At 38.9% G+C, this 16,784-nt stretch overlaps 1 protein-coding gene across 1 annotated transcript in view; it reads right to left on the bottom strand.

Moving 5' to 3' along the window:
- Positions 1–1,022: 1,022 nt before the first annotated feature.
- Positions 1,023–16,784, bottom strand: part of LOC143696482 (uncharacterized) — a 28,643-nt gene continuing 12,881 nt past the window's right edge. The window contains exons 7-13 of the mRNA XM_077192865.1: positions 15,784–15,871; positions 14,498–14,759; positions 12,429–12,487; positions 8,622–8,769; positions 7,722–8,058; positions 6,592–6,688; positions 1,023–1,137 (exon numbers count right to left, since the gene is read on the bottom strand). Coding sequence (XP_077048980.1) covers positions 14,753–14,759; positions 15,784–15,871 — 95 coding nt within the window. The 3' untranslated portion in view covers positions 1,023–1,137; positions 6,592–6,688; positions 7,722–8,058; ... (1 more) ...; positions 12,429–12,487; positions 14,498–14,752. The remainder of the gene's footprint in view (positions 1,138–6,591; positions 6,689–7,721; positions 8,059–8,621; positions 8,770–12,428; positions 12,488–14,497; positions 14,760–15,783; positions 15,872–16,784) is intronic.

Here is a 16,784-nt window from a genome sequence, read left to right as displayed (position 1 = left end):
ATTTTTTCCCCTATAAATTCCTCTTTTTCCCCCCAATCCAAAATTTCCATTTCTTCCCCCATAAATTCCCCATTTTCCCCCAAAATTCCCCATTTTTCCCCCAAAAATTTCCTTTTTTCCCCCCAAAATTCCCTTTTTCCCCCCATAAATTCCCCTTCTCCCCCACCCAAAATTTCCATTTCTTCCCCAAACTTTCCCCCAAAATTCCCCATTTTCCCCCCAAAATTCCCCTTTTTCCCCCCAAATTTCCCATTTTTCCTCCCCCAAAATTTCCCATTTTTCCCCCCCAAATTTCCCTTTTTCCCCCCATAAATTCCCCTTTTCCCCCCACCCAAAATTTCCATTTCTTCCCCAAATTTCCCTTTTTCTCCCAAAATTTCCAATTTTTTCCCCATAAATTCCCCTTTTCCCCCCCCCAAAAATTTCCATTTCTTCCACCATAAATTCCCCATTTTCCCCCAAAATTCCCCATTTTTATCCCAAAAATTTCCTTTTTTCCCCCCAGAATTCCCCATTTATTCCCCCATAAATTCCCCTTTTTCCTCCCCCAAAATTTCCATTTTTCCCCCCAAATTTTCCCATTTTCCCCCCAAAATTCCCCATTTTTTCCCCCATAAATTCCCCATTTCCCCCACCCAAAATTTCCATTTCTGCCCCCATAATTTCCCCTTTTTCTCCAAAAATTTCCTTCTTTTCCCAAATTTCCCCTTTTTCCCCCAAAAATTTCCTTTTTTCCCCCAAAATTCCCCATTTATTCCCCCATAAATTCCTCTTTTCCCCCAATCCAAAATTTCCATTTCTTCCCCCAAACTTCCCCCCAAAATTCCCCTTTTTCCCCCCATAAATTCCCCTTTTTCCTCCCCCAAAATTTCCATTTCTTCCCCCAAATTTCCCCCCATAAATTCCCCTTTCCCCCCCCACCCAAAATTTCCATTTTTCCCCCCAAAATTCCCATTTTTCCCCCCCAAAATTCCCAATTTCCCCCCCCAAAATCCGGGCATTTTTGGGGTTCCCGGAGTTGGGGGCGGTACCTGAGGGGGGGGAGGGGCGCTCCCCGCGGGGGTGGGGGAGGGGCCGGGGGCGGCTCCGGGCTCAGGGCGGGGTCGGCGAGGGAGAACAGGGACACGGCTCGCTGCACTGGAATGGGCCAAAAACAGCAAAAATTCACCCAAAATTCACCAAAAAATGTCCTAAAATATCCCAAATTACCCCAGAGAGAACAGGGACACGGCTCGCTGCACTGAAATGGCCAAAAACAGCAAAAATTCACCCAAAATTCACCCAAATCCCAAAATTCACCCAAAATTCACCCAAAAATGTCCTAAAATATCCCAAATTACCCCAGAGAGAACAGGGACACGGCTCGCTGCACTGGAATGGGCCAAAAAACAGCAAAAATTCACCCAAAAATGTCCCAAAATTCACCCAAAATTCACCCAAAATTATCCCAAAATTCACCCAAAAATGTCCCAAAACATTCCCCAAAATATCCCCAAAATATCCCTAAAATATCCCCAAAAATATCCGCAAAATATCCCTAAAATAACCCCAAAAATATCCCAAAAAATATCCCTAAAAATATCCCAAAAATATCCCCAAAAATATCCCAAAAATATCCCAAAAATATCCCCAAAAATATCCCCAAAATATCCCAAAAATATCCCCAAAATATCCCTAAAAATATCCCAAAAATATCCCCAAAATATCCCCAAAATATCCCTAAAATATCCCAAATTACCCCAGAGAGAACAGGGACACGGCTCGCTGCACTGGAATGGGCCAAAAACAGCAAAAATTCACCCAAAATTCACCCAAAATTCACCCAAAATATCCCAAATTACCCCAGAGAGAACAGGGACACGCTCGCTGCACTAAAATGGCCAAAAAACAGCAAAAATTCACCCAAAAATATCCCAAAATTATCCCAAAAATATCCCAAAATTATCCCAAAATTCACCCAAAAATGTCCCAAAACATTCCCCAAAATATTCCCAAAAAGTCCCTAAAATATCCTTAAAATATCCAAAAAATATCCCTAAAATATCCCCAAAATATCCCAAAAATATCCCAAAAATCCCTAAAATATCCCCCAAAATATCCGCAAAATATCCCAAAAATAACCCCAAAATATCCCTAAAATATCCTTAAAATATCCAAAAAAATCCGCAAAATATCCCTAAAATATCCCCAAAAATATCCACAAAATATCCCAAAAATAACCCCAAAATGTTCCTAAAATATCCCTAAAAATATCCCCAAAATATCCCTAAAATGTCCCCAAAAATATCCACAAGATATCCCAAAAATATCCCTAAAATATCCTTAAAATATCCAAAAAATATCCTAAAATATCCCCAAAATTATCCCCAAAAATCTGCCCCAAAATATCCCCAAAATATCCCCAAAAATGTCCCAAAATTATCCCAAAATATCCCAGAGAGAACAGGGACACGGCTCGCTGCACTGGAATGGGCCAAAACCAGCAAAAATTCACCCAAAATTCACCCAAAATTCACCCAAAAATATCCCTAAAATATCCCCAAAATATCCTCAAATTATCCCTAAAAATATCCCAAAAATATCCCCAAAAAATCCCAAAAAGTCCCTAAAATATCCTTAAAATATCCTTAAAATATCCAAAAAATATCCCAAAAATATCCCCAAAATATCCCCAAAATTATCCCCAAAATATCCCTAAAATATCCCCAAAATATCCCAAAATATGCCCAAAAATATCCCCAAAATATGCCCAAAAATATCCCAAAATATGCCCAAAAATATCCCCAAAAAATCCCCAAAAATACCCAAAAATGTCCCAAAACATTCCCCAAAATATTGCCAAAAATCCCCAAAATATCCCTAAAATATCCCCAAAATACCCCAAAAAATCCCAAATTATCCCCAAAAAATCCCCAAAAATATCCCTAAAATATCCCCCAGAAATCCCTAAAATATCCCCAAAATTATCCCCAAAAATGTCCCAAAATTATCCCAAATTACCCAGAGAGAACAGGGACACGGCTCGCTGCACTGAAATGGGCCAAAAACAGCAAAAATTCACCCAAAAATATCCCAAAATTCACCCAAAATATCCCCAAAATATCCCCAAAAAATCCCCAAAAAGTCCCCAAATATACCCCAAAAATGTCCCAAAAATGTCCAAAACATTCCCCAAAATAGTGCCAAAAAATCCCCAAAATATCCCTAAAATATCCCTAAAATATCCCCAAAATATCCCAAAAATCCCCAAAATATCCCTAAAATATCCCTAAAATTATCCCTAAAATATCCCCAAAAATCTCCCTAAAATATCCCCAAAAATAACCCAAAATATCCCTAAATATCCCCAAAATATCCCAAAATATCCTCAAATTATCCCTAAAAATATCCCAAAAATATCCCCAAAAAATCCCCAAAAAGTCCCTAAAATATCCTTAAAATATCCTTAAAATATCCAAAAAATATCCCAAAAATATCCCCAAAATTATCCCCAAAATATCCCTAAAATATCCCCAAAAAATCCACAAAATATCCACAAAATATCCCAAAATATCCCCAAAAAATCCCAAAAATATCCAAAAATTCCCCAAAACCACCCCAAAAATTGCCCCCAAATCAGCCCAAAATACCCAAAAATTCCCCTCAAACCACCCCAAAATCACCTTCAAAACCACCCCAAAAATCCCCAAAAACCACCCAAAAATCCCCCAAAAATCCCAAAAATTCCTCCCAACCCACCCTGAATTATTCCCAAATCCCCAAAACTGCCCAAAATTGCCCAAAACCACCCCAAAAATGCCCAAAAATTCCCCAAAACCACCCCAAAATCAGCTGAAAATCACCTCAAAAATCCCCAAAAACCACCCCAAACCACCCCAAAATCCCCCCAAAAATCCCCCAAAATTCCCCCCAACCCACCCTGGATTATTCCCAAACACCCAAAATGCCCAAATTTCCCCAAATTCCCCCAAATTTCCGCAAAATCAGCCCAAAGATACCCAAAAATTTCCCCAAAATCAGCCCAAACCACTCCCAAACCACCCCAAAATCAGCCCTAAAATCCCCAAAATTCCCCCCAATTCACCCCAAAAATCCCCAAAATCACCCCCAACCCCACCCTGGATTATTCCCAAATACCCAAAATGCCCCAAAACCACCCAAATTTCCCCAAAATTGCCCAAAATCACCCCAAAAATCCCCCAAAAATCCCCCAAACCACCCCAAAAATCACCCCAAAATCAGCCCTAAAATCCCCAAAAATTCCCCAATTCACCCTAAACCACCCCAAAAATTCCTCCAACCCACCCTGGATTATTCCCAAATCCCCAAAATGCCCGAAAATTGCCCAAAATCTCCCCAAAACTCCCCAAAAATTCCCCCAAACCACCCCAAACCACCCCAAAAACCACCCAAAATCAGCCCTAAAATCCCCAAAAACCACCCCCAAACCACCCCCAAACCACCCCAAAATTCCCCCACCCACCCTGGATTATTCCCAAACACCCAAAATGCCCCAAAACCACCCAAATTGCCCGAAATCAGCCCAAAACTCCCCAAAAATTACCACCAAACCACCTCAAAATCACCTCAAAAATCCCCAAAAACCACCCAAAAATTCCCCAAACCACCCCAAAATCCCCCAAAAATCCCCCAAAATTTCCCCCAACCCACCCTGGATTATTCCCAAATCCCCAAAATGCCCCCAAAACCACCCAAATTTCCCCAAAATTGCCCAAAATCACCCCAAAAATCCCCCCAAAATCAGCTCAAAATCAGCCTAAAATCCCCAAAATTTCCCCCAATTCACCCCAAACCACCCAAAAATCCTCCCAACCCACCCTGGATTATTCCCAAACACCCCAAATGCCCCAAAACCACCCAAATTTCCCCAAATTTTCCCCAAAATCAGCCCAAAAATTCCCAAAAATTTCCTCCAAACCACCCCAAAACCACCCCAAAATCAGCCCTAAAATCCCCAAAAACCACCCCCAAACCACCCCAAAATAGCCCAAAAATTCCTCCCAACCCACCCTGGATTATTCCCAAATCCCCAAAATGCCCCAAATTTCCCCAAATTTCCCCAAAATTCCCCAAAATCAGCCCAAAAATTCCCAAAAATTTCCTCCAAACCACCCCAAAACCACCCCAAAACCACCCAAAATCAGCCCTAAAATCCCCAAAAACCACCCCCAAACCACCCCAAACCACCCCAAAAATTCCTCCCAACCCACCCTGGATTATTCCCAAATCCCCAAAACCGCCCAAAATTGCCCAAAACCACCCCAAAAATGCCCAAAAATTCCCCAAAACCACCCCAAAATCAGCTGAAAATCACCTCAAAAATCCCCAAAAACCACACCCAAACCACCCCAAACCACCCTAAAAAATCCCCAAAAATCACCCCCAAACCACCCCAAAAATCACCCCCAACCCACCCTGGATTATTCCCAAATCCCCAAAACCACCCAAAATTGCCCAAAACCACCCGAAATTGCCCGAAAATTTTCCAAAAATTACCCCCAAACCACCCCAAAACCACCCCAAAATCACCTCAAAAATCCCCAAAAACCACCCCAAACCACCCTAAAATCACCCCAAAAATCCCCAAAAAATTCCCCAAACCACCCCAAAAATCGCCCCCAACCCACCCTGGATTATTCCCAAACACCCCAAATGCCCAAATTTCCCCAAATTTCCCCAAAATTGCCTCCAAAAATTCCCCAAAATTGCCCCAAAAATTCCCCAAAATCACCCCAAAAATCCCCAAAAATTACCTCAAAATCACCCCAAAATCACCCCAGAAATCCCCAAACCACCCCAAAATCAGCCCTAAAATCCCCAAAAACCACCCCCAAACCACCCCAAACCACCCCAAAAATTCCTCCCAACCCACCCTGGATTATTCCCAAACACCCAAATGCCCCAAAACCACCCAAATTTCCCCAAATTTCCCCAAAATTCCCCAAAATCACCCCAAAAATTTCCAAAAATCACCCCAAACCACCCCAAAATCAGCCCTAAAATCTCCCAAAATTTCCCCCAATTCACCCTAAACCACCCCAAAAATTCCTCCCAACCCACCCTGGATTATTCCCAAATCCCCAAAATTCCCCAAAACCACCCAAAATTGCCCGAAATCAGCCCAAAATTCCCCAAAAATTACCCCCAAAACCACCTCAAAATCACCCCAAAAATTCCCCCCAAACCACCCCAAAATCACCTCAAAACCACCCCAAAAATCCCCAAAAACCACCTAAAAATCCCCCAAAAATCCCCAAAAATTCCTCCCAACCCACCCTGGATTATTCCCAAACACCCCAAATGCCCCAAAACCACCCAAATTTCCCAAAACCACCCCAAAATCACCTCAAAAATCCCCAAAAACCACCCAAAATCACCCCAAAAATTCCCCCCAAACCACCCCCAAAATCACCTCAAAACCACCCCAAAAATCCCCAAAAACCACCCAAAAATCCCCAAAATTCCTCCCAACCCACCCTGGATTATTCCCAAATCCCCAAAATGCCCCAAAAATGCCCCAAAATTGCCCAAATTCCCCCAAATTCCCCCCAAATCCCCCTTTCCGCTCACCCTCGTAGGCCCTGGCAGCGCTGACGAGCGTCGCCCCACTCCAGCCCGGCCGCGTCCGGGAGCGGAATCAGCCCCGGGTCCAGCCTGGCCACGGGGCCTGGGGAAAAATCACCAAAAATTCACAAAATTCCATGGGAAAATGGCCCCAAAATTGATAAAATTTACAGGAAAATGGCCCCAAAATATTCCCCAAAATTCACAAAATTCACAGGAAAATGGCTCAAAAAATTCCCAATAAAATGCCCCCCAAAATTGATAAAATTCACAGGAAAATGGCCCAAAAAATGCCCGAAATTCACAATAAAATCCCCCCAAAAATTCACAGGAAAATGGCCCAAAAAATCCCCAAAAAATCCTCAAAAAATCCCAAAAATCCCAATAAAATCCCCCAAAATTCCCCTAAAAACGCCCAAATTTCCCCCAAACTTTCCAAAAACCCCAAAATCCTCCCCAAATTCCCCAAAATAATCGGGATTTCTGCACCTTTCGTGCCGTCTGTCCCGTGTCTGTCCGTCCTTGTGGGCAGCGGCCCCGGAAATTCCCAAAATATCCCCCAAAAAATCCTCAAAAATTCCCCAAAAAAATCCCCAAAAAATCCAAAAAACCCTCGAAAAATTCCCAGAAAAAAAATCCGAAAAATCCTCAAAAATTCCCCAAAAAATCCTCAAAAAATTCCCCAACAAATCCCTCAAAAATCCCAAAAAGTCCTCTAAAAATGACAAAAAAATCCCCAAAAAATCCCCAAAAAATCCCAAAAAATCCTCAAAAATCCCCCCAAAAATCCCAAAACTCCAAATAAAATTCCCCTAAAAATGACGAAAAAATCCCAGAAAATTCCCAAAAAATCCTAAAAAAAATCCCCCAAAATCCCTCTAAAAATACCCAAAAAATCCCCAAAAAATCCTCAAAAATCCCCCCAAAAAAAACCCTCAAAAATTCCAAAAAATCCCCAAAAAATCCTCAAAAAAATCCTCAAAAAATCCCCAGAAAATCCCAAATTTCCCAATAAAATCCCCCTAAAAACGCCCAAAATTCCTCAAAATTCCCCCAAACTTTCCAAAAACCCCAAAATCCCCCCAAAATCCCCCCAAAATCCCCCCAAAATCCCCAAAAAAAGTGAATTTCCGCACCTTTCCTGCCGTCGTTCCCGTGTCTGTCCGTCCTTGTGGGCAGCGTGTTCCGGCCGCCCCCTGGTGGCGCCTCCGGGAATTGCCCCAAATTCCCCAAATTCCCCGAATCGGCCCCGAATTTCCCCAAATCGGCCCCAAAATCGCCCGAATTTGCCCCAAAATTCCCCGAATTGGCCCCAAAATTCCCGAATTTCCCGAATTGGCCCCAAAATTGCCCGAATTTGCCCCAAATTCGGCGGAATCGGCCCCAAACTGGGCGGGTTTGGGAATTCCCGGAGTTTTGGCGCTGGCGGCGCCGCCCGCAGAGGCTCTCGTCTGACACCGTCCGGGGAAGGGGCTGTGAATAAATTAGCATAAATTAGCATAAATTAGCATAAATTAGAATAGATTAGCATAAATTAGAATAAATTCCATTTTTTGGGGCTAAAAAATTCGAATTTTCGCTGGTTTTAAATTCGATTTTTTTGCCATTTTTGGGGCTAAAAAATTCAAATTTTTTGCCATTTTTTGGGCTAAAGCCTTGGAATTTTTTACATTTTGGGATTGGGAATTTTGGGGAAAATCGGGAAATTTTGGAATTTAGGGAATTTCTAGGGAAAAAATTGAGAATTTCTCCCATTTTGGGGCTAAAAATTCCATTTTTTGGGCTAAAAAATTCGACTTTTTTGGGCTAAAACCTTGGAATTTTTGCATTTTGGGACTGGGAATTTCAGGGGAAAAAATTGAGAATTTTTCCCCTTTTTGAGGGCTAAAAATTCGATTTTTTGGGCTAAAAAATTCGATTTTTTGCCATTTTTTGGGGCTAAAAAATTCGAATTTTTGCCATTTTTGGGGCTAGAAGCTCCGGATTTTTTGCATTTTTTACTGTAAAATTCCCAATTTTGGGATTTTTGTCCTCACCGGGGCCGGGTCAGGCTCAGGACAGGAATTGTCCATCAGGATCAGGCGCTTGAGGTCGTCCTCGATGGAGGATTTGGGGACGCGGCGCGGGGAGCGAAGATCCCGCAGGGACGCCCGGAGCCGCGGCTGCCCAAACACGTTCACCTGCCTGGGACGGAAAATTCCATGAAAATTCCAGGAAAATTCCATCAAAATCCAAAAAAACCAAAAAAAATCCCATTAAAATTCGTTAAAATTCAATAAAATTCATGAAAATCCCATTAAAATCCCCCAGATCCTGCCTGAACACGTTCACCTGCCTGCCATGGAAAATTCCAGAAATTCCATGAAAATTCCATCAAAATTCCATTAAAAACAAAAAAAAAATTGGAAAAAATTGCATTAAAATCCCATTAAAATCCATTAAAATTCAATAAAATCCCTTTAAAATCCCCCAGATCCTGCCTGAACACGTTCACCTGCCTGGGATGGGAAATTCCAGAAATTCCATCAGAATTCCATCAAAATTCCATGAAAAATCCATGAAAATCAAAAAAAATTGGAAAAAATTCCATTAAAATTCAATAAAATCCAAAAAAATCCCATTAAAGTTCATTAAAATTCAATAAAATCCCATTAACATCTCATTCAAAGTCCCATTAAAAATCCCATTAAAATTCAATAAAATCTCATTAAAATCCCATTAAAATTCTCCAGATCTAAAATTCATTAAAATTCCATTAAAATCCCTTAAAATGCAAGGAAATTCATTAAAATCTCATTAAAATCCCTTTAAAATCCCCCAGATCTCTGCCTGAACACGTTCACCCTGCCTGGAGGGGAAAATTCCGGAAATTCCATCAGAATTCCATTTAAAACAAAAAAAAATTGGAAAAAAATCCATTAAAATTCAATAAAATCCAAAAAATCCCATTAAAATTCATTAAAATCCATTAAAATTCTATTAAAATCTCATTTAAAATCCCATTTAAATCCATTAAAATTCAATAAAATCCCATTAAAATTCATTAAAAATTCCATTAAAAACAAAAAAATTGGAAAAAATTCCATTAAAATTCATGAAAATCCCATTAAAATCCCCCAGATCTCGGCCTGAACACGTTCACCTGCCTGGGACGGGAAATTCCATGAAAATTCCAGGAAAATCCAAAAAAAATCCAAAAAAATCCATGAAAAACAAAAAAAAATCCCATTAAAATTCGTTAAAATTCAATAAAATTCATGAAAATCCCAGAGCCGCGGCTGCCCGAACACGTTCACTCTGCCTGGGAGGGGAAATTCCAGAAATTCCATCAAAAATCCAGGAAAATTCCATGAAAATCCAAAAAAATTGGAAAAATTCCATTAAAATTCATTAAAATCCAAAAAAATCCCATTAAAATTCGTTTAAATCCCTTTAAAATCCCCCAGATCCTGCCTGAACACGTTCACTCTGCCTGGGATGGGAAATTCCCAAAATTCCATCAAAATTCCAGGAAAATTCCATCAAAATCCAAAAAAAATCCATGAAAAACAAAAAAAATTGGAAAAATTCCATTAAAATTCAATAAAATTCATGAAAATCCATTAAAATTCTCATTAAAATTCCATTAAAATCCCATTAACATCTCATTAAAATTCATTAAAAATTCCATTAAAAATCTCATTAAAATTCATTAGAAATTCCATGAAAAACAAAAAAAATTCCATTAAAATTCATGAAAATTCAATAAAATCCAGAGCTGGGCTGCCCGAACACGTTCACCTGCCTGGGATGGGAAATTCCAGAAATTCCATCAGAATTCCATCAGAATTCCATGAAAAATCCATGAAAATCAAAAAAAATTGGAAAAAATTCCATAAAAATCCATTAAAATCCCAATAAAATTCGTTAAAATCCATTAAAATTCTCATTAAAATTCTCATTAAAATCCCATTAAAAATCTCATTAAAAATCCCATTAAAATCCCATTAAAATTCATTAAAAATTTCCATTAAAAACAAAAAAAATTGGAAAAAATCCATTAAAATTCAATAAAATTCATGAAAATCCCATTAAAATCCCCCTGGTTCCAGAGCCGAGGCTGCCTGAACACGTTCACCTGCCTGGGATGGAAATTCCAGAAATTCCATCAGAATTCCAGGAAAATCCAAAAAAAACATCCGTTAAAAACAAAAAAAATTGGAAAAAATTCCATTAAAATTCATGAAAATCCCATTAAAATCCCCCAGATCTCGGCCTGAACACGTTCACCTGCCTGGGATGGAAAATTCCCGAAATTCCATCAGAATTCCATGAAAAATCCATGAAAATCAAAAAAAAATTGGAAAAAATGCCATTAAAATTCAATAAAATCAAAAAAAAATCCCATTAAAATTCATTAAAATCCCTTTAAAATCCCCAGATCCTGCCTGAACACGTTCACCTGCCTGGGAGGGGAAATTCCCGAAATTCCATCAGAATTCCATCAAAATCCAAAAAAATTCAAAAAATCCATGAAAAACAAAAAAAATCCCAAAAAATCCCATTAAAATTCGTTAAAATTCAATAAAATTCATTAAAATCCCATTAAAATCCCCCAGATTCCAGAGCCGAGGCTGCCCGAACACGTTCACCTGCCTGGGATGGGAAATTCCAGAAATTCCATCAGAATTCCAGGAAAATTCCATGAAAATCCAAAAAAAATCCATGAAAATCCAAAAAAAATTGGAAAAAATTCCATAAAAATCCATTAAAATCCCATTAAAATTCGTTAAAATCCATTAAAATTCTCATTAAAATCCCATTAAAAATCTCATTAAAAATCCCATTAAAATCCCATTAAAATCCCATTAAAATCCCATTAAAATTCATTAAAATTTCCATTAAAAACAAAAAAAATTGGAAAAAAAATCCATTAAAATTCAATAAAATTCATTAAAATCCCTTTAAAATCCTCCAGATCCTGCCTGAACACGTTCACCTGCCTGGGACGGGAAATTCCCGAAATTCCATGAAAATTCCAGGAAAATTCCATCAAAATCCAAAAAAAAATCCATGAAAAACAAAAAAATTGGAAAAAATTCCATAAAAATCCATTAAAATCCCATTAAAATTCGTTAAAATCCATTAAAATTCTCATTAAAATCCATTAAAATCTCATTAAAATTCATTAAAAATTCCATTAAAAATCTCATTAAAATTCATTAAAAATTCCATGAAAAACAAAAAAAATTCCATTAAAATTCATGAAAATTCAATAAAATCCCAGAGGCGAGGCTGCCCGAACACGTTCACCTGCCTGGGATGGGGAAATTCCCGAAATCCATTAAAAATCCAGGAAAATCCAAAAAAAAAAATCCGTTAAAAACAAAAAAGATGGGAAAAAATCCAAAAAAATTCAATTAAAATTCAATAAAATTCATTAAAATTCATTAAAATCCCATTAATATCTCGTTAAAAATCCCATTAAAATTCTCCAGATCCAAAATCCCACTAAAATCCATTTATTTCCCATTTTCCCCTCATATTTCCCCCCCATTTTTCTCCAATTTCCCCCAAACTTCCCCCAATTTTTCCCCAAAACTTCCCCCAATTTTTCCCCCATTTCCCCCAAAATTTCCCCAATTTTCCCCCCTATTTTCTCCAAATTTCCCCCAATTTTTTCCCCATTTTTTCACAAAATTTCTCCCCATTTTTCTCCAATTTTCGCCCCAATTTTTCCCCTAAATTCCCCAATTTTCTCCAAATTTTTACCCCAATTTTTACCCCAATTTTCCCCAATTTTTACCCCATTTTCCCCCAATTTTTCCCCATTTTTCCCCAATTTTTCCCCATTTTCCCCTCACATTCTGGGCTCGGTTCCCTCTCGGCCTCTCCCGGGGATTTTCGGGCAGTGGGGCCGGGCCTGCAACAAAAAACCCCAAAAATTGAGAATTTTGCACCAAAAAATTGGGAATTTGAATTAAAAAATGGCAATTTTAACAAAAAAAGTGACTTTTACCAGAAACCCAGGAATTTTCACCCCAAATTTGGGAGTTTTTAATGAAAAAAAGGGAATTTTAGAGCCCAAAATTGGGAATTTTAACCCTAAAAATTGGGAATTTTAGACCCAAAATTGGGGAGTTTTTAACCGAAAATTGGGAAATTTTCCAGCAAAAATTGGGGATTTTAATCAAAATGTGGAATTTTTACAGAAAACCCAGGAATTTTAACCAAAAACTGGGAAATTTCACCCAAAAGTTGGGAATTTTTAAGAAAATGTGGAATTTGAACAGAAAAAAATTGGGAATTTTAAGGTAAAAAATGGGAATTTTAACCCCAAAACTCGGGAATTTTAACAAAAAAGAATCAGGGAATTTCATTCAAACCTGGGAATTTAAACAAAATTGGGAATTTTTAACCAAAATTTGAGACTTTTACCTCAAAACTTTGGGAATTTTATCCTCAATCAATGAGAATTTGAATTTAAAAATGGAGAATTTGACCCCAAAAAATTGGGAATTTTGACCCAAAACTTGGGAATTTCGACCCAAAACCCCTGGGAATTTGAACAGAATTAGAAATTTTCCCAAAACTTGGGATTTTAACCCAAAACTTTTCAAATTTTACCTCAAAACTTTGGGAATTTTAATTTTAAGAAATGGAGAATTTGAACCAAATCTTTGGGAATTTTGACCCAAAACTTGGGAATTTTGAGCTAAAACTTGGGAATTTCAACCCAAAACCCTTGGGAATTTTCACAGAATTAGAAATTTTCCCAAAATTTGAGACTTTTACCTCAAAACTTTTCAATTTTACCTCAAAACTTTGGGAATTTTATCCTCAATGAACAGAAATTTTCATTTTAAAAAATCGAGATTTTGAATCAAATCTTTGGGAATTTTGACCCAAAACTTGGGAATTTTCACCAAAAACCCTTGGAACTTGAACAAAATTGGGAATTTTACCAAAATTTGAGACTTTTACCTCAAAACTTTTCAAATTTTACCTCAAAACTTTGGGAATTTTAATTTTAAAAAATCGAGATTTGAATCAAATCTTTGGAATTTTGACCCAAAACTTGGGAATTTTGAGCTAAAACTTGGGAATTTCAACCCAAAACCCCTGGAACTTGAACAAAATTGGGAATTTTCCCAAAACTTGAGATTTTTACCTCAAAACTTTTCAAATTTTACCTCAAAACTTGGGGAATTTTAATTTAAAAAAATCGAGATTTTGAACCAAATCTTTGGGAATTTTGACCCAAAACTTGGGAATTTTGAGCTAAAACTTGGGAATTTCAACCCAAAACCCTTGGAACTTTACCAGAATGAGAAATTTTGGGAAAATTTGAGACTTTTACCTCAAAACTTTGGGAATTTAATTTTAAAAAATGGAGATTTTGAACCAAAACTTTGGGAATTTTGAACCAAAACTTTGGGAATTTTGAGCTAAAACTTGGGAATTTTCACAAAAAAAACCTGGGAACTTGAACAAAATTAGAAACTTTACCAAAATTTGAGACTTTTACCTCAAAACTTTTCAAATTTTACCTCAGAACTTTGGGAATTTTATCCTCAATGAATGGAAATTTTCATTTAAAAAATCGAGATTTTGAACCAAATCTTTGGGAATTTTGACCCAAAACTTGGGAATTTTCACAAAAAACCCTGGGAACTTGAACAAAATTGGGAATTTTACCAAAATTTGAGACTTTTACCTCAAAACTTTGGAAATTTTAATTTTAAGAAATGGAGAATTTGAACCAAATCTTTGGGAATTTTGACCCAAAACTTGGGAATTTCGACCCAAAACTTGGGAATTTCCACCAAAAACCCTTGGGAATTTTAACAAAATTAGAATTTTTCCCAAAACTTGGGATTTTTTTCCCAAAATTTGCGAATTCCCCCCCCAAATTTTGGGATTTTTTCCCCACCTGGCGCCGCCGTCGCTCGCGGGTTTGCGGCCACCAGGGGGCGCCGTCCCCGAGGCCTCCTTGGGCTCCTCTGGGAATTCCGGGCGGAAATTTGGGAATTTTGGGAAATTTGGGAATTTTGGGGGTTGGGGGGGATTGGGGGAATTTGGGAATTTTGGGGATTTTGGGGATTTTGGGGATTTTTGGGAATTCTGGGGGTCCTGGAGTCGGCGCCGCCCTCGTCGGGGTCGCTGGAGCTGGACACAGGAGAGCGACTCAGGGGCTGCAAAAAATGGGGGAAATTTCAGGAATTTTGGGAATTTTCGGGAATTTTTGGGAATGTTCGGGATTCCAGAGGGTTTGGAATCCCAGAGCCCAAAAATTCCCGGGTTTGAGGGGATTTGGGGGAGTTTTTCAAGGGTTTTTTGGGGAATTTTGGGGATTTTTGGGGGATTTTTGAAGGATTTTTCAGGAATTTTTGAGGAATTTTTTGGGAATTTTTTTGGGTGATTTTGGGGTTTTTTTGGGGTTTTGGGATTCCAGGATTTTTGGGGATTATTTTAGGATTTTTTGGGATTATTTTAGGATTTTGGGGAGGATATTTTGGGAGTTATTGGGGTGGATTTGGGCATTTTTGGGGGATTTTTTTAGGGAATTCCAGGATTTTTTGGGAATTTGGGGAATTTTTGGGGGGGATTTTTTCAGGATTTTTTTGGGAATTTTTGGGATTTTTTTGTGAATTTTGGGGATTTTTGGGGATTTTTTTGGGAATTTCTGGGGATTTTTGGGGGGATTTTTAGGCAGAATTTTTTGGGGAATTTTTCAGGAATTTTTTCAGGAATTTTTCCAGGAATTTCCCAGGAATTCTGGGCTTTCCTTTGGGGAATTTTTAGGAACTTTTTGGGGAATTTCTGGGAACTTTTTGGGGGGGATTTTGGGCGGAATTTTTCCAGGAATTCCGGGATTTTTGGGGGGGGTTTGGGAACCTTTTGGGGGAATTTTCCAGGAATTTTTCCAGGAATTTTCCATGAATTCTGGCTTTTCCTTTGGGGAATTTCTTGGATTTTTTGGGGAATTTCTTGGATTTTTGGGGGGATTTTTTGGGGGATTTTGGGGAATTTTTTGAACTTTTGGGGGGAATTTTTGGGGATTTTTGGGGATTTTTTGGGGGGATTTTGGGGATTTTTGGGATTTTTTTGGGGGAATTTCTGGGGATTTTTGGGCCGAATTTTCCAGGAATTTTCCAGGAATTTCCCAGCAATTTTCCCAGGATTTCCTTTGGGAATTCTGCCCCTCCCCTGTCTGACCTTGCCCGTTTCCTTTGGGATTCTTTCCCTGCCGGCCCCGGGCGCTTCCCTGGGATCCGGGCGGGGGCTGGGAGGTGCCAGAGCGGCTCTGGGGAGGGATGGGGGGGGTTGGGATCAGCGTCTCCCAAATTCCCAACATTCCCAACAAATTCCCAAAATTCCCACCAAATTCCCAATTTTCCCTCCCAAATTCCCCACCAAATTCCCAAATTTTCCCTCCCAAATCCCCAATTTTCCACTCAAATTCCCCACCAAATTCCCAAATTTCCCCCCAAATTCCCAATTTTCCCTCCCAAATCCCCAAAATTCCCCCAAAATTCCAGAATTCCCCCCAAAATTCCAAAATTTCCCCCAAATTTCCCCCCAAAATTCCCAATTTTCCCCCCAAATTCCCAACATTCCCACAAAATTCCCAAATTCCCATCAAATTCCCAAAATTCCCCCAAAATTCCAGAATTCCCCCCAAAATTCCCAAATTTCCCCACAAATTTCCCCCCAAATTTCCCCCCAAAATTCCCAATTTTCCCCAAATCCCCAATTTACCACCAAATTCCCAAATTTCCCCAAAATTCCCTCCAAATTCCCACAATTCCAAACAAATTCCCAAAATTCCCAACAAACTCCCACAATTCCCACCAAATTCCCAGATTTCCCTCCCAAATTCCCAATTTTCCACTCAAATTCCCCATTTTCCCCTCCAAATTCCCAAAATTCCCAACAAATTCCCAAAATTCCCAAAATTTCCCTCCCAAATCCCCAATTTTCCACTCAAATTCCCAATTTTCCCCTCCAAATTCCAAAAATTCCAAACAAATTCCCAATTTTCCCCCTCATTCCCAAATTTCCCCCCAAATTCCCAAATTTCCCCCCAAATTCCCAAAACTCCCACCAAATTCCCAAAATTCCCTCCAAATTCCCAGATTTCCCTCCCAAATTCCCAATTTTCCACTCAAATTCCCCATTTTCCCCACCAAATCCCTGAATTTCCCTCTCCAATTCCC

The sequence above is a fragment of the Agelaius phoeniceus genome, chromosome 36, assembly GCF_051311805.1.
Source record: "Agelaius phoeniceus isolate bAgePho1 chromosome 36, bAgePho1.hap1, whole genome shotgun sequence".
NCBI classification, from domain to species: Eukaryota; Metazoa; Chordata; class Aves; order Passeriformes; family Icteridae; genus Agelaius; species Agelaius phoeniceus.
This window is presented reverse-complemented; position numbering and strand designations above follow the sequence as displayed.